At 50.2% G+C, this 18,023-nt stretch overlaps 1 protein-coding gene across 1 annotated transcript in view; it reads left to right on the top strand.

Moving 5' to 3' along the window:
* LOC142380459 (collagen alpha-6(VI) chain-like) overlaps window positions 1-17,307 on the top strand; it is a 63,860-nt gene extending 46,553 nt beyond the window's left edge. Inside the window, exons 34-39 of the mRNA XM_075466334.1 lie at window positions 1,944-2,437; window positions 4,435-4,531; window positions 5,552-6,202; window positions 10,845-10,932; window positions 12,377-12,465; window positions 15,842-17,307. Of these exons, the coding sequence (XP_075322449.1) occupies window positions 1,944-2,437; window positions 4,435-4,531; window positions 5,552-6,202; window positions 10,845-10,932; window positions 12,377-12,465; window positions 15,842-16,014 (1,592 nt within the window). The 3' untranslated portion in view covers window positions 16,015-17,307. The remainder of the gene's footprint in view (window positions 1-1,943; window positions 2,438-4,434; window positions 4,532-5,551; window positions 6,203-10,844; window positions 10,933-12,376; window positions 12,466-15,841) is intronic.
* The last annotated feature ends 716 nt before the right edge of the window (window positions 17,308-18,023 follow it).

Genomic DNA, 18,023 nt, shown 5'->3' with positions numbered 1-18,023 from the left:
CCAAAGTTGTCCAAATTTATCCAAAGTTATCCAAAGTTATCCAAATGTATCCAAAGTTATCCAAGGTTATCCAAAGTTATCCAAAGTTATCCAAGGTTATCCAAAGTTATCCAAAGTTGTCCAAATTTATCCCAAGTTAACTAAAGTTATCCAGAGTTATCCAAAGTTATCCAAAGTTATCCAAGGTTATCCAAGGTTATCCAATGTTATCCAAAGTTATCCAAAATTATCCAAAGTTATACAAGGTTATCCAAAATTATCCAAAGTTATACAAGGTTATCCAAAGTTATCCCAAGTTAACTAAAGTTATCCAGAGTTATCCAAAGTTATCCAAAGTTATCCAAGGTTATCCAAGGTTATCCAATGTTATCCAAAGTTATCCAAAATTATCCAAAGTTATACAAGGTTATCCAAAATTATCCAAAGTTATACAAGGTTATCCAAAATTATCCAAAGTTATATAAGGTTATCCAAAGCTATCCCAAGTTAACTAAAGTTATCCAGAGTTATCCAAAGTTATCCAAGGTTATCCAAAGTTATCCCAAGTTAACTAAAGTTATCCAGAGTTATTCAAAGTTATCCAAAGTTATCCAAAATTATCCAAGGTTATCCAAGGTTATCCAAAGTTATCCAAGGTTATCCAAAGTTATCCAAAGTTATCCAAAGTTATACAAGGTTATCCAAAGTTATCCAAAGTTATCCAAAGTTATACAAGGTTATCCAAAGTTATCCAAAGTTATCCAAAATTATCCAAAGTTATACAAGGTTATCCAAAATTATCCAAAGTTATATAAGGTTATCCAAAGCTATCCCAAGTTAACTAAAGTTATCCAGAGTTATCCAAAGTTATCCAAGGTTATCCAAAGTTATCCCAAGTTAACTAAAGTTATCCAGAGTTATTCAAAGTTATCCAAAGTTATCCAAAGTTATCCAAGGTTATCCAAGGTTATCCAAAGTTATCCAAGGTTATCCAAAGTTATCCAAAGTTATCCAAAGTTATACAAGGTTATCCAAAGTTATCCAAGGTCATCCAAAATTATCCAAAGTTATACAAGGTTATCCAAAATTATCCAAAGTTATACAAGGTTATCCAAAGTTATCCAAGGTTATCCAAAGTTATCCAAGGTTATCCAAAGTTATCCAAAGTTATCCAAAGTTATACAAGGTTATCCAAAGTTATCCAAAGTTATCCAAAATTATCCAAAGTTATACAAGGTTATCCAAAATTATCCAAAGTTATACAAGGTTATCCAAAGTTATCCAAGGTTATCCAAAGTTATCCAAGGTTATCCAAAGTTATCCAAAGTTATCCAAAGTTATACAAGGTTATCCAAAGTTATCCAAAGTTATCCAAAATTATCCAAAGTTATACAAGGTTATCCAAAGTTATCCAAAGTTATCCAAAGTTATCCAAAGTTATCCAAAGTTATACAAGGTTATCCAAAATTATCCAAAGTTATACAAGGTTATCCAAAGTTATCCAAGGTTATCCAAAGTTATCCAAGGTTATCCAAAGTTATCCAAAGTTATCCAAAGTTATACAAGGTTATCCAAAGTTATCCAAAGTTATCCAAAATTATCCAAAGTTATACAAGGTTATCCAAAGTTATCCAAAGTTATCCAAAGTTATCCAGAGTTATCCAAAGTTATCCAAAATTATCCAAGGTTATCCAAGGTTATCCAAGATTACCCAAAAATATCAACATCACCCTGATACATTGTTGATTGGAATTTGGACAAATTTATTTCTTTTAACTCCAAGAGATGAATATGACTGTAGAAACAAACAACCAGGTTCCTGCTGCAGGTGGGTCTGTCTCTGGTGCTTCCTGGATATTTTCTCTCGGATAACTTCTCTCACTCTGTGTCAGAACTGGTTTCAGACTCAGTCTGAACATTTATTTGTGTTTGTGTCTCTGCTTTTCCGACGTTACTCTGTGCAGGGAAGTCCCTCTGCCCGGCCTACCCCACCGAGCTGGTCTTCGGTTTGGACCTGTCGGATGACGTGAACCAGGCTACCTTCGACAGGCAGCGCCGGGCCCTGCTCTTCCTGCTGGAAGACGTCACCATCGCAGAGAGCAACTGTCCGACGGGCGCCCGCGTTGCTGTGGTGGCGTACAGCAACCACACCAAGCACCTGATCCGCTTCCACGAGCATCACAGCACGAAAACGCTGAGAGAAGCCGTGGAGAACATACCCTGGAAGCGCACGTCGGGCGAGCGCCACCTCGGCACCGCCATGAACTTTGTGGCTCAGAACATGTTCAAACGTGTCAGATCCGGGCTGATGATGAGGAAGGTGGCCGTCTTCTTCTCCAACGGGCCGTCCCAGGACACCGAGGAGATCGTGGGTGCCATGATGAGGTACCGGGCTCTCAACATCGTCCCAGCAGTCATCTCTCTAAAGAACGCTCCCAGGACTGGTCAAGCCATGGAGGTAGGTCTGATAACAGCAACCGGATCCTTTCTGATGCAATCTGAATGAACACCAAGATTTACAGAGAAGAAGAAGAGAGGGGAATAGCCTAACCCAAATGCTTTATTCACCAACACATCTTCAGTCACTCACAATTATAAAAGCTGAGCTTAACAAGCTGAAAGCTGATCTCAACGAGCTGAAAGCAGAACTTAACGAGCTGAAAGCTGAGTTTAACGAGCAGAAAGCTGAGCTGAAAGCTGATCTCAACGAGCTGAAAGCTGAGCCTAACGAGCAGAAAGCTGAGCTTAACGAGCTGAAAGCTGAGTTTAACAAGCTGAAAGCTGAGCTTAACAAGCTGAAAGCTGAGCTTAACGAGCTGAAAGCTGAGCTTAACGAGCTGAAAGCTGAGTTTAACAAGCTGAAAGCTGAGCTTAACAAGCTGAAAGCTGAGCTTAACGAGCTGAAAGCTGAGCTTAACGAGCTGAAAGCTGAGCTTAACGAGCTGAAAGCTGAGTTTAACGAGCTGAAAGCTGAGCTGAAAGCTGATCTCAACGAGCTGAAAGCTGAGCCTAACAAGCTGAAAGCTGAGCCTAACGAGCTGAAAGCTGACCTTAACGAGCTGAAAGCTGAACTTAACGAGCTGAAAGCTAAGCTTAACGAGCTGAAAGCTGAACTTAACGAGCTGAAAGCTGAGCCTAACGAGCAGAAAGCTGAGCTTAACGAGCTGAAAGATGAGCTTAACAAGCTTAAAGCTGAGCCTAACGAGCTGAAAGCTGAGCCTAACGAGCTGAAAGCTGAGCTTAACGAGCTGAAAGCTGAGCTTAACGTGCTGAAAGGTGAGCCTAACGAGCTGAAAGCTGAGCTGAAAGCTGAGCTGAAAGCTGCGCCTAACGAGCTGAAAGGTGAGCTTAACGAGCTGAAAGCTGAACTTAACGAGCTGAAAGCTGAGCTTAACGAGCTGAAAGCTGAACTTAACGAGCTGAAAGCTGAACTTAACGAGCTGAAAGCTGAGCTTAACGAGTTGAAAGCTGAACTTAACGAGCTGAAAGCTGAGCTTAAAGCTGAGCTTAACGAGCTGAAAGATGAGCTTAACGGGCTGAAAGCTGAGCTTAACGAGCTGAAAGATGAGCTTAACAAGCTGAAAGCTGAGCCTAACAAGCTGAAAGCTGAGCTTAACGAGCTGAAAGCTGAGCCTAACGAGCTGAAAGCTGAGCCTGACGAGCTGAAAGCTGAGCCTGACGAGCTGAAAGCTGGGCTTAACGAGCTGAAAGCTGAGCCTGACGAGCTGAAAGCTGAGCCTAACGAGCTGAAAGCTGAGCCTAACGAGCTGAAAGCTGAGCTTAACGAGCTGAAAGATGAGCTTAACAAGCTGAAAGCTGAACTTAACGAGCTGAAAGCTGAGCTTAACGAGCTGAAAGCCGAGCCTGACGAGCTGAAAGCTGAGCTTAACTAGCTTAAAGCTGAGTTTAACGAGCTTAACGAGCTGAAAGCTGAGCTTAACAAGCTGAAAGCTGAACTTAACGAGCTGAAAGCTGAGCTTAACGAGCTGAAAGCTGAGCCTGACGAGCTGAAAGCTGAGCTTAACTAGCTTAAAGCTGAGTTTAACGAGCTTAACGAGCTGAAAGCTGAGTTTAACAAGCTGAAAGCTGAACTTAACGAGCTGAAAGCTGAGCTTAACGAGCTGAAAGCTGAGATTAACGAGCTGAAAGCTGAGCCTGACGAGCTGAAAGCTGCCTCCATTACTCCTTTCAGTGGATATTTGACTTCATGCAGATCAGGGAGGACTTATGTCAGGACTCGTCTGGCTCTGACACACATGAAGTCCCTCCTCTTGAAATGATTTACTGTCTGCTGGCAGGATTTCTTCTTCCTGCTGGAGCTGTTCCCACTTTAGCGCTGGACCACAGCAGAGGAGCTGCGTTATAAGGCCTTATATAGGGCGTTATAAGGCCTGCAGGCGGATTAATGGGCAGCTTTCCTGTCGTTCTACCACAGTTAACGCTGTTTCTTTGCAGGTGGATGATACCAGGAACTTCGTCTTCACTGTCTTGGGGAGGCAGCAGGACATGTCTGCTGACCTGCAGAGGGTCAAGAACTGCGTAATCTGCCACGGTGAGCACGGATCTCATAAATCTTTGTTAATGTTGTTAATCCTTTAGTTTCTGCAAACGAATCCTTTGTGTTAACGAGTTAACACGATAATAACAAGTTAACGCAATAATAACGAGTTAACGCGATAATAACAAGTTAACGCGATAATAACGAGTTAACGCAATAATAACAAGTTAACGCGATAATAACAAGTTAACACAATAATAACGAGTTAACACGATAATATTGAGTTAACGCGATAATAACAAGTTAAAGTGATAATAACGAGCTAACGCGATAATAACAAGCTAACGCAATAATAATGAGTTAACCTGATAATAAGAAGCTAACAGAATAATAACAAGATAACGCGATAACACCGAGCTAACGCGATAACACCGAGCTAACGCGATAATAACGAGCTAACGCGATAATAACGAGATCGCGATGATAACGAGCTAACGCGATAATAACGAGCTAACGCGATGATAACGAGCTAACGCGATGATAACGAGCTAACGCGATAATAACGAGTTAACGCGATAATAAGGAGTTAACGCGATAATAACGAGCTAACGCGATAATAACGAGCTAACGCGATGATAACGAGCTAACGCGATGATAACGAGCTAACGCGATAATAATGAGTTAACGCGATAATAAGGAGTTAACGCGATAATAACAAGCTAACGCGATGATAACGAGCTAACACCATAATAACAAATTAACGTGATAATATTGAGTTAACGCGATAATAACAAGTTAACGCGATAACACTGAGCTAACGTGATAATAACGAGCTAACGCGATAACACCGAGCTAATGTGATAATAACAAGCTAACGCGATAATACGAGCTAACATGATAATACATGCTAACATGATATAACGAGCTAACACAATTGATACGAGCTAACGCGATAATAATGAGCTAACGCGATAATAACGAGCTAACACAATAATAACGAGTTAACTCGCCCAGTCCTAGTCTGGGTCATAACAGATTTCTTCTGTTAGATGCTGATCACTGCTGTTTCCTCAGATCCCTGCAGGCACTCGGAGAAGTGCCTCTATCCGGTGCCGCTGCCCCTTCAGCCGGTGGACGTGGACCTGCTGGTGGTCCTGGACGGCTCCAGGGAAATGAAGGCCGACGAGTACAGCGGCGCTCGGCAGCTGCTGGCTTCTGTGGTGGAGGGGCTGGACGTGAGCCCTCAGCCCCGCCGGGTCAGAAACGGCGCCCGAGTGGCCGTGGTCCAGCAGGGCTCCGGCCGGACGCCCCGGCTGGAGTTCGACATGCAGACCTACCAGAACCAGGAAGGGATGAGGGAGCACCTGCTGCAGAAGATGCAGCAGCCGGGCGGCGCCCCGGCGCTGGGGCTGACGCTGGACTACGCCCTGAGGGAGGTGCTGCCGAAGGCCGGCCCGGCCCGCAGGCTCAGGGCCCTGCTGGCCGTGGTGGCCACCCGGACGGCCCCCGGGGACCAGGCCCTGCTGCGCTACGTCTCCCAGAAGGCCCAGTGTGATGGGGTGGCGCTGTTCGTGGTGACGGTGGGCGACCGCTACAACCGGACGCAGGTGGAGCAGCTAGCAAGTCTGCCGCTGCAGCAGCACCTGATCCACCTGGACCGGCTGAAGGCGGAGCAGCAGGGCTACGCCCGCCAATTCTTCAGGGTCTTCCTGTCCGCGCTAGCAGGTAAGAACGCACTCAGACCCCCAACAGAACCCCCAACAGAACCCCCAACAGAACTCACTCAGACCCCCAACAGATCCCCCAACAGAACTCACTCAGACCCCCAACAGAACCCCCAACACAACTCACTCAGACCCCCAACAGATCCCCCAACAGAACTCACTCAGACCCCCAACAGAACCCCCAACACAACTCACTCAGACCCCCAACAGAACCCCCAACAGAACTCACTCAGACCCCCAACAGAACCCCCAACAGAACTCACTAAGACCCCCAACAGAATCCCCAAAAGAATCCCCAACAGAACACACTCAGACCCCCAACAGAACCCCCAACAGAACTCACTAAGACCCCCAACAGATCCCCCAACAGAACTCACTCAGACCCCCAACAGAACCCCCAACAGAACTCACTCAGACCCCCAACAGAACCCCCAACAGAACTCACTAAGACCCCCAACAGATCCCCCAACAGAACTCACTCAGACCCCCAACAGAACCCCCAACACAACTCACTCAGACCCCCAACAGAACCCCCAACAGAACTCATTCAGACCCCCAACAGAACCCCCAACACAACTCAGTCAGACCCCCAACAGAACCCCCAACAGAACTCACTCAGACCCCCAACAGAACCCCCAACACAACTCACTCAGACCCCCAACAGATCCCTCAACAGAACTCACTCAGACACCCAACAGAACACACTCAGACCCCCAACAGAACCCCCAACACAACTCACTCAGACCCCCAACAGATCCCCCAACAGAACTCACTCAGACCCCCAACAGAACCCCCAACACAACTCACTCAGACCCCCAACAGAACCCCCAACAGAACTCACTCAGACCCCCAACAGAACCCCCAACACAACTCACTCAGACCCCCAACAGAACCCCCAACAGAACTCACTCAGACCCCCAACAGAACCCCCAACAGAACTCACTAAGACCCCCAAAAGAACCCCCAACAGAACCCCCAACAGAACCCCCAACAGAACACACTCAGACCCCCAACAGAACCCCAAACAGAACTCACTAAGACCCCCAACAGAACCCCCAACAGAACCCCAAACAGAACTCACTAAGACCCCCAACAGAACCCCCAACAGAACACACTCAGACCCCCAACAGAACCCCCAACACAACTCATTCAGACCCCCAACAGAACCCCCAACAGAACTCACTCAGACCCCCAACAGAACCCCCAACAGAACTCACTCAGACCCCCAACAGAACCCCCAACACAACTCACTCAGACCCCCAACAGATCCCCCAACAGAACTCACTCAGACCCCCAACAGAACCCCCAACACAACTCACTCAGACCCCCAACAGAACCCCCAACAGAACTCACTCAGACCCCCAACAGAACCCCCAACACAACTCACTCAGACCCCCAACAGAACCCCCAACACAACTCACTCAGACCCCCAACAGAACCCCCAACAGAACTCACTAAGACCCCCAAAAGAACCCCCAACAGAACCCCCAACAGAACACACTCAGACCCCCAACAGAACCCCAAACAGAACTCACTAAGACCCCCAACAGAACACACTCAGACCCCCAACAGAACCCCCAACAGAACACACTCAGACCCCCAACAGAACCCCCAACACAACTCATTCAGACCCCCAACAGAACCCCCAACATAACTCACTCAGACCCCCAACAGAACCCCCAACAGAACTCACTCAGACCCCCAACAGAACCCCCAACAGAACTCACTAAGACCCCCAACAGAACCCCCAACAGAACTCACTAAGACCCCCAACAGAACCCCCAACAGAACACACTCAGACCCCCAACAGAATCCCCAACAGAACACACTCAGACCCCCAACAGAATCCCCAACAGAACCCCCAACAGAACTCACTCAGACCCCCAACAGAACCCCCAACAGAACTCACTCAGACCCCCAACAGAACACACTCAGACCCCCAACAGAACTCACTCAGACCCCCAACAGAACCCCCAACAGAACTCACTCAGACCCCCAACACAACACACTCAGACCCCCAACAGAACCCCCAACAGAACACACTCAGACCCCCAACAGAACCCCCAACAGAACACACTCAGACCCGCAACAGAACACACTCAGACCTCCAACAGAACTCACTCAGACCCCCAACAGAACTCACTCAGACCCCCAAAAGAACTCACTCAGACCCCCAACAGAACCCCCAACAGAACTCACTCAGACCCTCAACAGAACCTCCAACAGAACTCACTCAGAACCCCAACAGAACCCCCAACACAACTCACTCAGACCCCCAACAGAACCCCCAACAGAACTCACTAAGACCCCCAACAGAACCCCCAACAGAACACACTCAGACCCCCAACAGAACCCCCAACAGAACTCACTAAGACCCCCAACAGAACCCCCAAAAGAACACACTCAGACCCCCAACAGAACCCCCAACAGAACTCACTAAGACCCCCAACAGAACCCCCAAAAGAACACACTCAGACCCCCAACAGAACCCCCAACAGAACCCCCAACAGAACTCACTCAGACCCCCAACAGAACACACTCAGACCCCCAACAGAACCCCCAACAGAACACACTCAGACCCCCAACAGAACTCACTCACACCCCCAATAGAACCCCCAACAGAACTCACTCAGACCCCAAACAGAACCCCCAACAGAACTCACTCAGACCCCCAACAGAACACACTCAAACCCCCAACAGAACTCACTCAGACCCCCAACAGAACCCCCAACAGAACTCACTCAGACCCCCAACAGAACCTCCAACAGAACTCACTCAGACCCCCAACAGAACTCACTCAGACCCCCAACAGAACCCCCAACCGAACTCAATCAGACACCCAACAGAACACACTCAGACCCCCAACAAAACCCCCAACAGCACTCACTCAGACCCCCAACAGAACCCCCAACAGAACTCACTCAGACCCCCAACAGAACCCCCAACAGCACTCACTCAGACCCCCAACAGAACCCCCAACAGAACTCACTCAGACCCCAAACAGAACCCCCAACAGAAGTCACTCAGACCCCCAACAGAACACACTCAGACCCCCAACAAAACCCCCAAAAGAACTCACTCAGACCCCCAACAGAACCCCCAACAGAACACACTCAGACCCCCAACAGAACCCCCAACAGAACTCACTCAGACCCCCAACAGAACCCCCAACAGAACTGACTCAGACCCCCAACAGGACCCCCAACAGAACACACTAAGACCCCCAACAGAACCCCCAACAGAACCCCCAACAGAACTCACTCAGACCCCCAACAAAACCCCCAAAAGAACTCACTCAGACCCCCAACAAAACCCCCAAAAGAACTCACTCAGACCCCCAACAGAACCCCCAACAGAACTCACTCAGACCCCCAACAGGACCCCCAACAGAACACACTAAGACCCCCAACAGAACCCCCAACAGAACACATTCAGACCCCCAACAGAACACACTCAGACCCCAAACAGAACCCCCAACAGAACTCACTCAGACCCCCAACAGAACACACTCAGACCCCCAACAAAACCCCCAAAAGAACTCACTCAGACCCCCAACAGAACCCCCAACAGAACACACTCAGACCCCCAACAGAACCCCCAACAGAACTCACTCAGACCCCCAACAGGACCCCCAACAGAACACACTAAGACCCCCAACAGAACCCCCAACAGAACTCACTCAGACCCCCAACAGAACCCCCAACAGAACTCACTCAGACCCCCAACAGAACTCACTCAGACCCCCAACAGAACCCCCAACAGAACCCCCAACAGAACTCACTCAGACCCCCAACAGAACACACTCAGACCCCCAACAGAACCCCCAACAGCACTCACTCAGACCCCCAACAGAACCCCCAACAGAACTCACTCAGACCCCCAACAGAACCCCCAACAGAACTCACTCAGACCCCCAACAGAACACACTCAGACCCCCAACAGAACCCCCAACAGAACTCACTCAGACCCCCAACAGGACCCCCAACAGAACACACTAAGACCCCCAACAGAACCCCCAACAGAACCCCCAACAGAACTCACTCAGACCCCCAACAGAACCCCCAACAGAACCCCCAACAGAACTCACTCAGACCCCCAACAGAACACACTCAGACCCCCAACAGAACCCCCAACAGCACTCACTCAGACCCCCAACAGAACCCCCAACAGAACTCACTCAGACCCCCAACAGAACACACTCAGACCCCCAACAGAACCCCCAACAGCACTCACTCAGACCCCCAACAGAACCCCCAACAGAACTCACTCAGACCCCCAACAGCACTCACTCAGACCCCCAACAGAACCCCCAACAGAACACACTCAGACCCCCAACAGAACCCCCAACAGAACTCACTCAGACCCCCAACAGAACTCACTCACACCCCCAACAGAACCCCCAACAGAACACACTCAGACGCCCAACAGAACCCCCAACAGAACACACTCAGACCCCCAACAGAACCCCCAACAGAACTCACTCAGACCCCCAACAGAACTCACTCACACCCCCAACAGAACCCCCAACAGAACACACTCAGACGCCCAACAGAACCCCCAACAGAACTCACTCAGAACCCCACCATTTCCCCCGTTGGTTTCTTCAGCCTCAAACACAAAGTGTTCCTTCTTTCTTCTTTCAGGGGGAGTGAACTCGTATCCTCCACCTTCGGTAAAACCGACCTGCCTCAATCTGCAGGAGCCCGATGACCCCGTGTACCTCATCAGCAGGTAACTCACAGGGACTCAAACTGGCTTCTGTATTAGGTCTGTGACAGGAGGCCCTGAAACAAGAAGAGAGGGGCCCGATAACTGAAGGCTCTGCCTCCAAACTGGCAGCTGGTTCCACAGAGAGGGGCCTGATAACTGAAGGCTCTGCCTCCCAAACTGGCAGCTGGTCCCACAGAGAGGGGCCCGATAACTGAAGGCTCTGCCTCCCAAACTGGCAGCTGGTTCCACAGAGAGGGGCCTGATAACTGAAGGCTCCGCTTCCCAAACTGGCAGCTGGTTCCTCAGAGAGGGGCCTGATAACTGAAGACTCTGCCTCCCAAACTGGCAGCTGGTTCCACAGAGAGGGGCCTGATAACTGAAGGCTCCGCTTCCCAAACTGGCAGCTGGTTCCTCAGAGAGGGGCCTGATAACTGAAGGCTCTGCCTCCCAAACTGGCAGCTGGTTCCACAGAGAGGGGCCTGATAACTGAAGGCTCCGCCTCCCAAACTGGGAGCTGGTTCCAAAGAGAGGGGCCTGATAACTGAAGGCTCTGCCTCCCAAACTGGCAGCTGGTTCCACAGAGAGGGGCCTGATAACTGAAGGCTCCGCCTCCCAAACTGGGAGCTGGTTCCACAGAGAGGGGCCTGATAACTGAAGGCTCTGCTTCCCAAACTGGCAGCTGGTTTCACAGAGAGGGGCCTGATAACTGAAGGCTCCGCCTCCCAAACTGGGAGCTGGTTCCACAGAGAGGGGCCTGATAACTGAAGGCTCTGCTTCCCAAACTGGCAGCTGGTTCCACAGAGAGGGGCCTGATAACTGAAGGCTCTGCCTCCCAAACTGGCAGCTGGTTCCTCAGAGAGGGGCCTGATAACCGAAGGCTCTGCCTCCCAAACTGGCAGCTGGTTCCACAGAGAGGGGCCTGATAACTGAAGGCTCTGCCTCCCAAACTGGGAGCTGGTTCCTCAGAGAGGGGCCTGATAACTGAAGGCTCTGCCTCCCAAACTGGCAGCTGGTTCCACAGAGAGGAGCCTGATAACTGAAGGCTCTGCCTCCCAAACTGGGAGCTGGTTCCACAGAGAGGGGCCTGATAACTGAAGGCTCCGCCTCCCAAACTGGGAGCTGGTTCCACAGAGAGGGGCCTGATAACTGAAGGCTCTGCTTCCCAAACTGGCAGCTGGTTCCACAGAGAGGGGCCTGATAACTGAAGGCTCTGCCTCCCAAACTGGCAGCTGGTTCCACAGAGAGGGGCCTGATAACCGAAGGCTCTGCCTCCCAAACTGGCAGCTGGTTCCTCGGAGAGGGGCCTGATAACCGAAGGCTCTGCCTCCCAAACTGGCAGCTAGTTCCACAGAGAGGGGCCTGGTAACTGAAGGCTCTGCCTCCCAAACTGGCAGCTGGTTCCACAGAGAGGGGCCTGATAACTGAAGGCTCTGTGGTCGGTCTAATCCTCACTCTCTGGTTGCAGGCAGGGCCCTGCGCTGTTGGACGTGGAGTTGGGGGACGAGCCGCAGGCCGAAGTCAGTCAGACGGACACTCTGAGCTCGGCTCCAGAAGGTAACTCAGATCCTTTAGCTGCAGTCAGACCTGTTGAAGCCATCTGATGTTCTTCTCTGTTCCAAACTCATGTTTCCTTCTCGCTTCCTTCTCGCTTCCTTCTTACTTCCTTCTCGCTTCCTACTCGCTTCCTTCTCGCTTCCTTCTTACTTCCTTCTCGCTTCCTACTCGCTTCCTTCTTGCTTCCTACTCGCTTCCTTCTTGTTTCCTTCTTGCTTCCTTCTCGCTTCCTTCTTGCTTCCTTCTCACTTCCTTCTCGCTTCCTTCTTACTTCCTTCTCGCTTCCTACTCGCTTCCTTCTTGCTTCCTACTCGCTTCCTTCTTGTTTCTTTCTCGCTTCCTTCTTGTTTCTTTCTCACTTCCTTCTCGCTTCCTTCTCGCTTCCTTCTTGCTTCTTTCTTGCTTTCTTCTCGCTTCCTTCTCGCTTCCATCTCGCTTCCTTCTTGCTTTCTTCTCGCTTCCTTCTTGCTTCCTTTTTGCTTCCTTCTTGTTTCCTTCTTGCCTCCTTCTTGCTTCCTTCTCGCTTCCTTCTCGCTTCCTTCTCGCTTCCTTCTTGCTTCCTTCTTGTGTCCTCATTGCTTCCTTGCTTCCTTCTTGTTTCCTTGCTTCCTTCTTGTTTCCTTGTTGCCTCCTTCTTGCCTCCTTCTCGCTTCCTTCTCGCTTCCTTCTTGCTTCCTTCTTGTTTCCTTGTTACCTCCTTCTTGCTTCCTTCTCACTTCCTTCTCGCTCCCTTCTTGCTTCCTTCTTGCTTCCTTCTCGCTTCCTTCTTGCTTCCTTCTCGCTTCCTTCTCGCTTCCTTCTCGCTTCCTTCTTGCTTCCTTCTCGCTTCCTTCTCGCTTCCTTCTCAATTCCTTCTCGTTTCCTGCTCGCTTCCTTCTCGCTTCCTTCTCGCTTCCTGTTTGCTTCCTACTTGCTTCCTTCTCGCTTCCTTCTTGCTTCCTTCTCACTTCCTTCTCGCTTCCTTCTTGATTCCTTCTTGTTTCCTTCTCGCTTCCTTCTTCCTTCTTGCTTCCTTCTCGCTTCCTTCTCGCTTCCTTCTTGCCTCCTTCTTGCTTCCTTCTCGCTTCCTTCTCGCTTCCTTCTCGCTTCCTTCTTGCCTCCTTCTTGCTTCCTTCTCGCTTCCTTCTCGCTTCCTCCTCGCTTCCTTCTCGCTTCCTTCTTGTTTCCGTGTTGCTTCCTTGCTTCCTTCTTGTTTCCTTGTTGCCTCCTTCTTGCTTCCTTCTTGTTTCCTTGTTGCCTCCTTCTTGTTTCCTTCTCGCTTCCTTCTCGCTCCCTTCTTGCTTCCTTCTTGGTTCCTTCTCGTTTCCTTCTTGCTTCCTTCTTGCCTCCTTCTTGCCTCCTTCTTGCTTCCTTCTCGCTTCCTTCTCGCCTCCTTCTCGCTTCCTTCTCGCTTCCTTCTTGCTTCCTTCTTGTTTCCGTGTTGCTTCCTTGCTTCCTTCTTGTTTCCTTGTTGCCTCCTTCTTGCTTCCTTCTTGTTTCCTTGTTGCCTCCTTCTTGCTTCCTTCTTGCTTCCTTCTCGCTCCCTTCTTGCTTCCTTCTTGCTTCCTTCTCGTTTCCTTCTTGCTTCCTTCTTGCTTCCTTCTCGCTCTCTTCTCGCTTCCATCTTGCTTCCTTCTTGCTTCCTTCTTGCTTCCTTCTCGCTTCCTTCTCGCTCTCTTCTCGCTTCCTTCTCGCTTCCTTCTCGCTCTCTTCTCGCTTCCATCTTGCTTCCTTCTTGTTTCCTTCTTGCTTCCTTCTCGCTTCCTTCTCGCTCTCTTCTCGCTTCCTTCTCGCTTCCTTCTCGCTTCCTTCTCGCTTCCTTCTCGCTTCCTTCTCGCTTCCATCTTGCTTCCTTCTTGCTTCCTTCTCGCTCTCTTCTCGCTTGCTTCTCACTTCCTTCTCGCTCCCTTCTCGCTTCCTTCTCGCTTCCTTCTCACTTCCTTCTCGCTTCCTTCTCGCTCTCTTCTCGCTTGCTTCTCACTTCCTTCTCGCTCCCTTCTCGCTTCCTTCTCGCTTCCTTCTCACTTCCTTCTCGCTTCCTTCTCGCTCTCTTCTCGCTTGCTTCTCACTTCCTTCTCGCTTCCTTCTCGCTTCCTTCTCACTTCCTTCTCGCTTCCTTCTCACTCTCTTCTCGCTTGCTTCTCATTTCCTTCTCGCTTCCTTCTCGCTTCCTTCTCGCTCTCTTCTCGCTTGCTTCTCACTTCCTTCTCGCTTCCTTCTCGCTTCCTTCTCACTTCCTTCTCGCTTCCTTCTCACTCTCTTCTCGCTTCCTTCTCGCTTCCTTCTCACTTCCTTCTCGCTTCCTTCTCACTCTCTTCTCGCTTGCTTCTCATTTCCTTCTCGCTTCCTTCTCGCTTCCTTCTCACTTCCTTCTCGCTTCCTTCTCGCTCTCTTCTCGCTTGCTTCTCACTTCCTTCTCGCTTCCTTCTCGCTTCCTTCTCACTTCCTTCTCGCTTCCTTCTCACTCTCTTCTCGCTTGCTTCTCACTTCCTTCTCGCTCTCTTCTCGCTTGCTTCTCATTTCCTTCTCGCTTCCTTCTCGCTCTCTTCTCGCTTGCTTCTCACTTCCTTCTCGCTCTCTTCTCGCTTGCTTCTCGCTTCCTTCTCGCTCTCTTCTCGCTTCCTTCTCGCTTCCTTCTCGCTCTCTTCTCGCTTGCTTCTCACTTCCTTCTCGCTCCCTTCTCGCTTCCTTCTCGCTTCCTTCTCACTTCCTTCTCGCTTCCTTCTCGCTCTCTTCTCGCTTGCTTCTCACTTCCTTCTCGCTTCCTTCTTGCTTCCTTCTCACTTCCTTCTCGCTTCCTTCTCGCTCTCTTCTCGCTTGCTTCTCACTTCCTTCTCGCTCTCTTCTCGCTTGCTTCTCATTTCCTTCTCGCTTCCTTCTTGCTTCCTTCTCACTTCCTTCTCGCTCTCTTCTCGCTTCCTTCTTGCTTCCTTCTTGCTTCCTTCTCACTTCCTTCTCGCTCTCTTCTCGCTTCCTTCTCGCTTCCTTCTCACTCTCTTCTCGCTCTCTTCTCGCTTCCTTCTCGCTTCCTTCTCACTTCCTTCTCGCTTCCTTCTTGCTTCCTTCTCGCTTCCTTCTCACTTCCTTCTCGCTTCCTTCTTGCTTCCTTCTCACTTCCTTCTCGCTTCCTTCTTGCTTCCTTCTCGCTTCCTTCTCACTTTCTTCTCGCTACCTTCTCACTTCCTTTTCGCTTCCTTCTCGCTTCCTTCTCGCTCCCTTCTCGCTTGCTTCTCACTTCCTTCTCGCTTCCTTCTCGCTCCCTTCTCGCTTTCTTCTCACTTCCTTCTCGCTTCCTTCTTGCTTCCTTCTCGCTTCCTTCTCGCTTCCTTCTCGCTTCCTTCTCGCTTCCTTCTTGCTTCCTTCTCACTTCCTTCTCGCTTCCTTCTCGCCTCCACAGACGTCTGCCTGCTCAGCAAAGCCCGGGGCAGCTGCCACGAACACATGGTGATGTGGTTCTACGACGACAGGAGCGCCACCTGCCTTCGCTTCTGGTACAGCGGCTGTGGAGGAAACGGAAACCGCTTCAGGACGCAGAAGGAGTGTGAGGAGCTTTGTGGGAGGAGGAGCTGAGGAGGACGAGGCAGCATCTTCAGCTCCTTTCAGGACTGCAGCACAACAAGAAGATGGAGGAAACTCCGTCTGATGCAGCAGCTCTTTGGATTAAATGGGAATTAGTTTTGATTAAATGTGCCCTTTAGTTTGTAAAGGTGGTTACCCCCTGACCCCGCCCACGGTTGTTAGGGGTTACCACCTGACTCCGCCCACGGTGGTTAGGGGTAACCCCCTGACCCCGCCCACGGTTGCTAGGGGTTACCCCCTGACCCCGCCCACGGTTGTTAGGGGTTACCACCTGACTCCGCCCACGGTGGTTAGGGGTAACCCCCTGACTCCGCCCACGGTTGCTTGGGGTTACCCCCCTGACCCCGCCTACGGTTGTTAGGAGTTACCCCCTGACCCCGCCCACGGTTGTTAGGGGTTATCCCCTGACCCCGCCCACGGTTGCTAGGGGTTACCACCTGACCCCGCCCACGGTTGCTAGGAGTTACCACCTGACTCCGCCCACGGTGGTTAGGGGTAACCCCCTGACTCCGCCCACGGTTGCTAGGGGTTACCACCTAACCCCGCCCACGGTTGTTAGGGGTTACCACCTGACTCCGCCCACGGTGGTTAGGGGTAACCCCCTGACTCCGCCCACGGTTGCTAGGGGTTATCACCTAACCCCGCCCACGGTTGTTAGGGGTTACCACCTGACTCCGCCCACGGTGGTTAGGGGTAACCCCCTGACCCCGCCCACGGTTGTTAGGAGTTACCCCCTGACCCCGCCCACGGTTGTTAGGGGTTATCCCCTGACCCCGCCCACGGTTGCTAGGGGTTACCACCTGACCCCGCCCACGGTTGCTAGGAGTTACCACCTGACTCCGCCCACGGTTGTTAGGGGTAACCCCCTGACTCCGCCCACGGTGCTTCAGATGAAAGAAAAATCTGAGTCCAGATTAAAAATGTTTTGTACGATTTTGTGTTCAGGCTTCATGTTTGATTCTGTGTGTGATCAACATCAGACTCGGTTATTATCTTTATTACTTTTAACCCGAATAATAACTGAGCTCTGACAGCTGTTGCCGGGCAGAATATCTGCGGCTGGTTTACACATCGTCCCACAGAGCGCAGCCGCCACCAGGCCAACAGTCATCCGTCAGATGCCGGAGGATCCGCCAGCTTCTCCTGGGCCTCTGCCGGCGCCGGCTCCTCATTGGTCGGGACTCAGCCTCTGAACTCTAAAAGGCTTCCTGCAACACAACCCAAATCTGTTTCTGATGTTTCCTTTTCTAACGTGTACTTCAGATAAAAACACTAAAAGTCAAAGATGGTGTGTCAGTGTTTGTCCCCAACACAAAAACAGCCCCTTTAAAATCACACTTTGGGAGTATAAACTCGGTTTCCTGTTTCCCACTGAAGTGGGAGGCGGGGGGGGGGGTTCGGTCCAGAACTCCAGAACATGATTAAAGATGAGAGGAGTGAACTTTCTGCAGGTTAATTATGGGAAACCAGCGTTTAGTGCGTCTCAATTTCACATTTTTACAGTCAGAACCAGAACGAAGTGGTTTCTATCACCCAGGTGTGGCTCATAGAAACGTCTCCTGCTGCAGACGGTTCATCCAAATATAAACACGTGTTATAAATCATTTCTGGAGCTCAGCGAGCAGCCCACAGCCTTTCCTCAGAGGTGTTTATGTCCAGCTCATCTTCATCTCACAGGAACATGGTGCCCGTGTTGTTGCATAAAACTAGGGCCGGGCAACGATTAACATGTTTTAATCTGATTAATCACATGATTTCCCTGATTAATCACGATTAATCTCATTTGTACGCAGAATCCAAAAATGAATCCAAAAGTAGTGTATAGCTTTTAGCATTTAGCTTTATTTTAAATGTGTTGCCATATGAATGAAAGTGCCATAACATTTGTTGTGCAAACACACTTTTAACATCAGCATCTTTCTGTAGTTTTTATGTAGAAGCCTCGCTCCACTGTCTGTTTCCTTGAATGACTTGCTGCTATCAGTTGTGTGTTTTGCCTT

This window comes from Odontesthes bonariensis, chromosome 5 (assembly GCF_027942865.1).
Source record: "Odontesthes bonariensis isolate fOdoBon6 chromosome 5, fOdoBon6.hap1, whole genome shotgun sequence".
Lineage (NCBI taxonomy): Eukaryota > Metazoa > Chordata > Actinopteri > Atheriniformes > Atherinopsidae > Odontesthes > Odontesthes bonariensis.
This window is presented reverse-complemented; position numbering and strand designations above follow the sequence as displayed.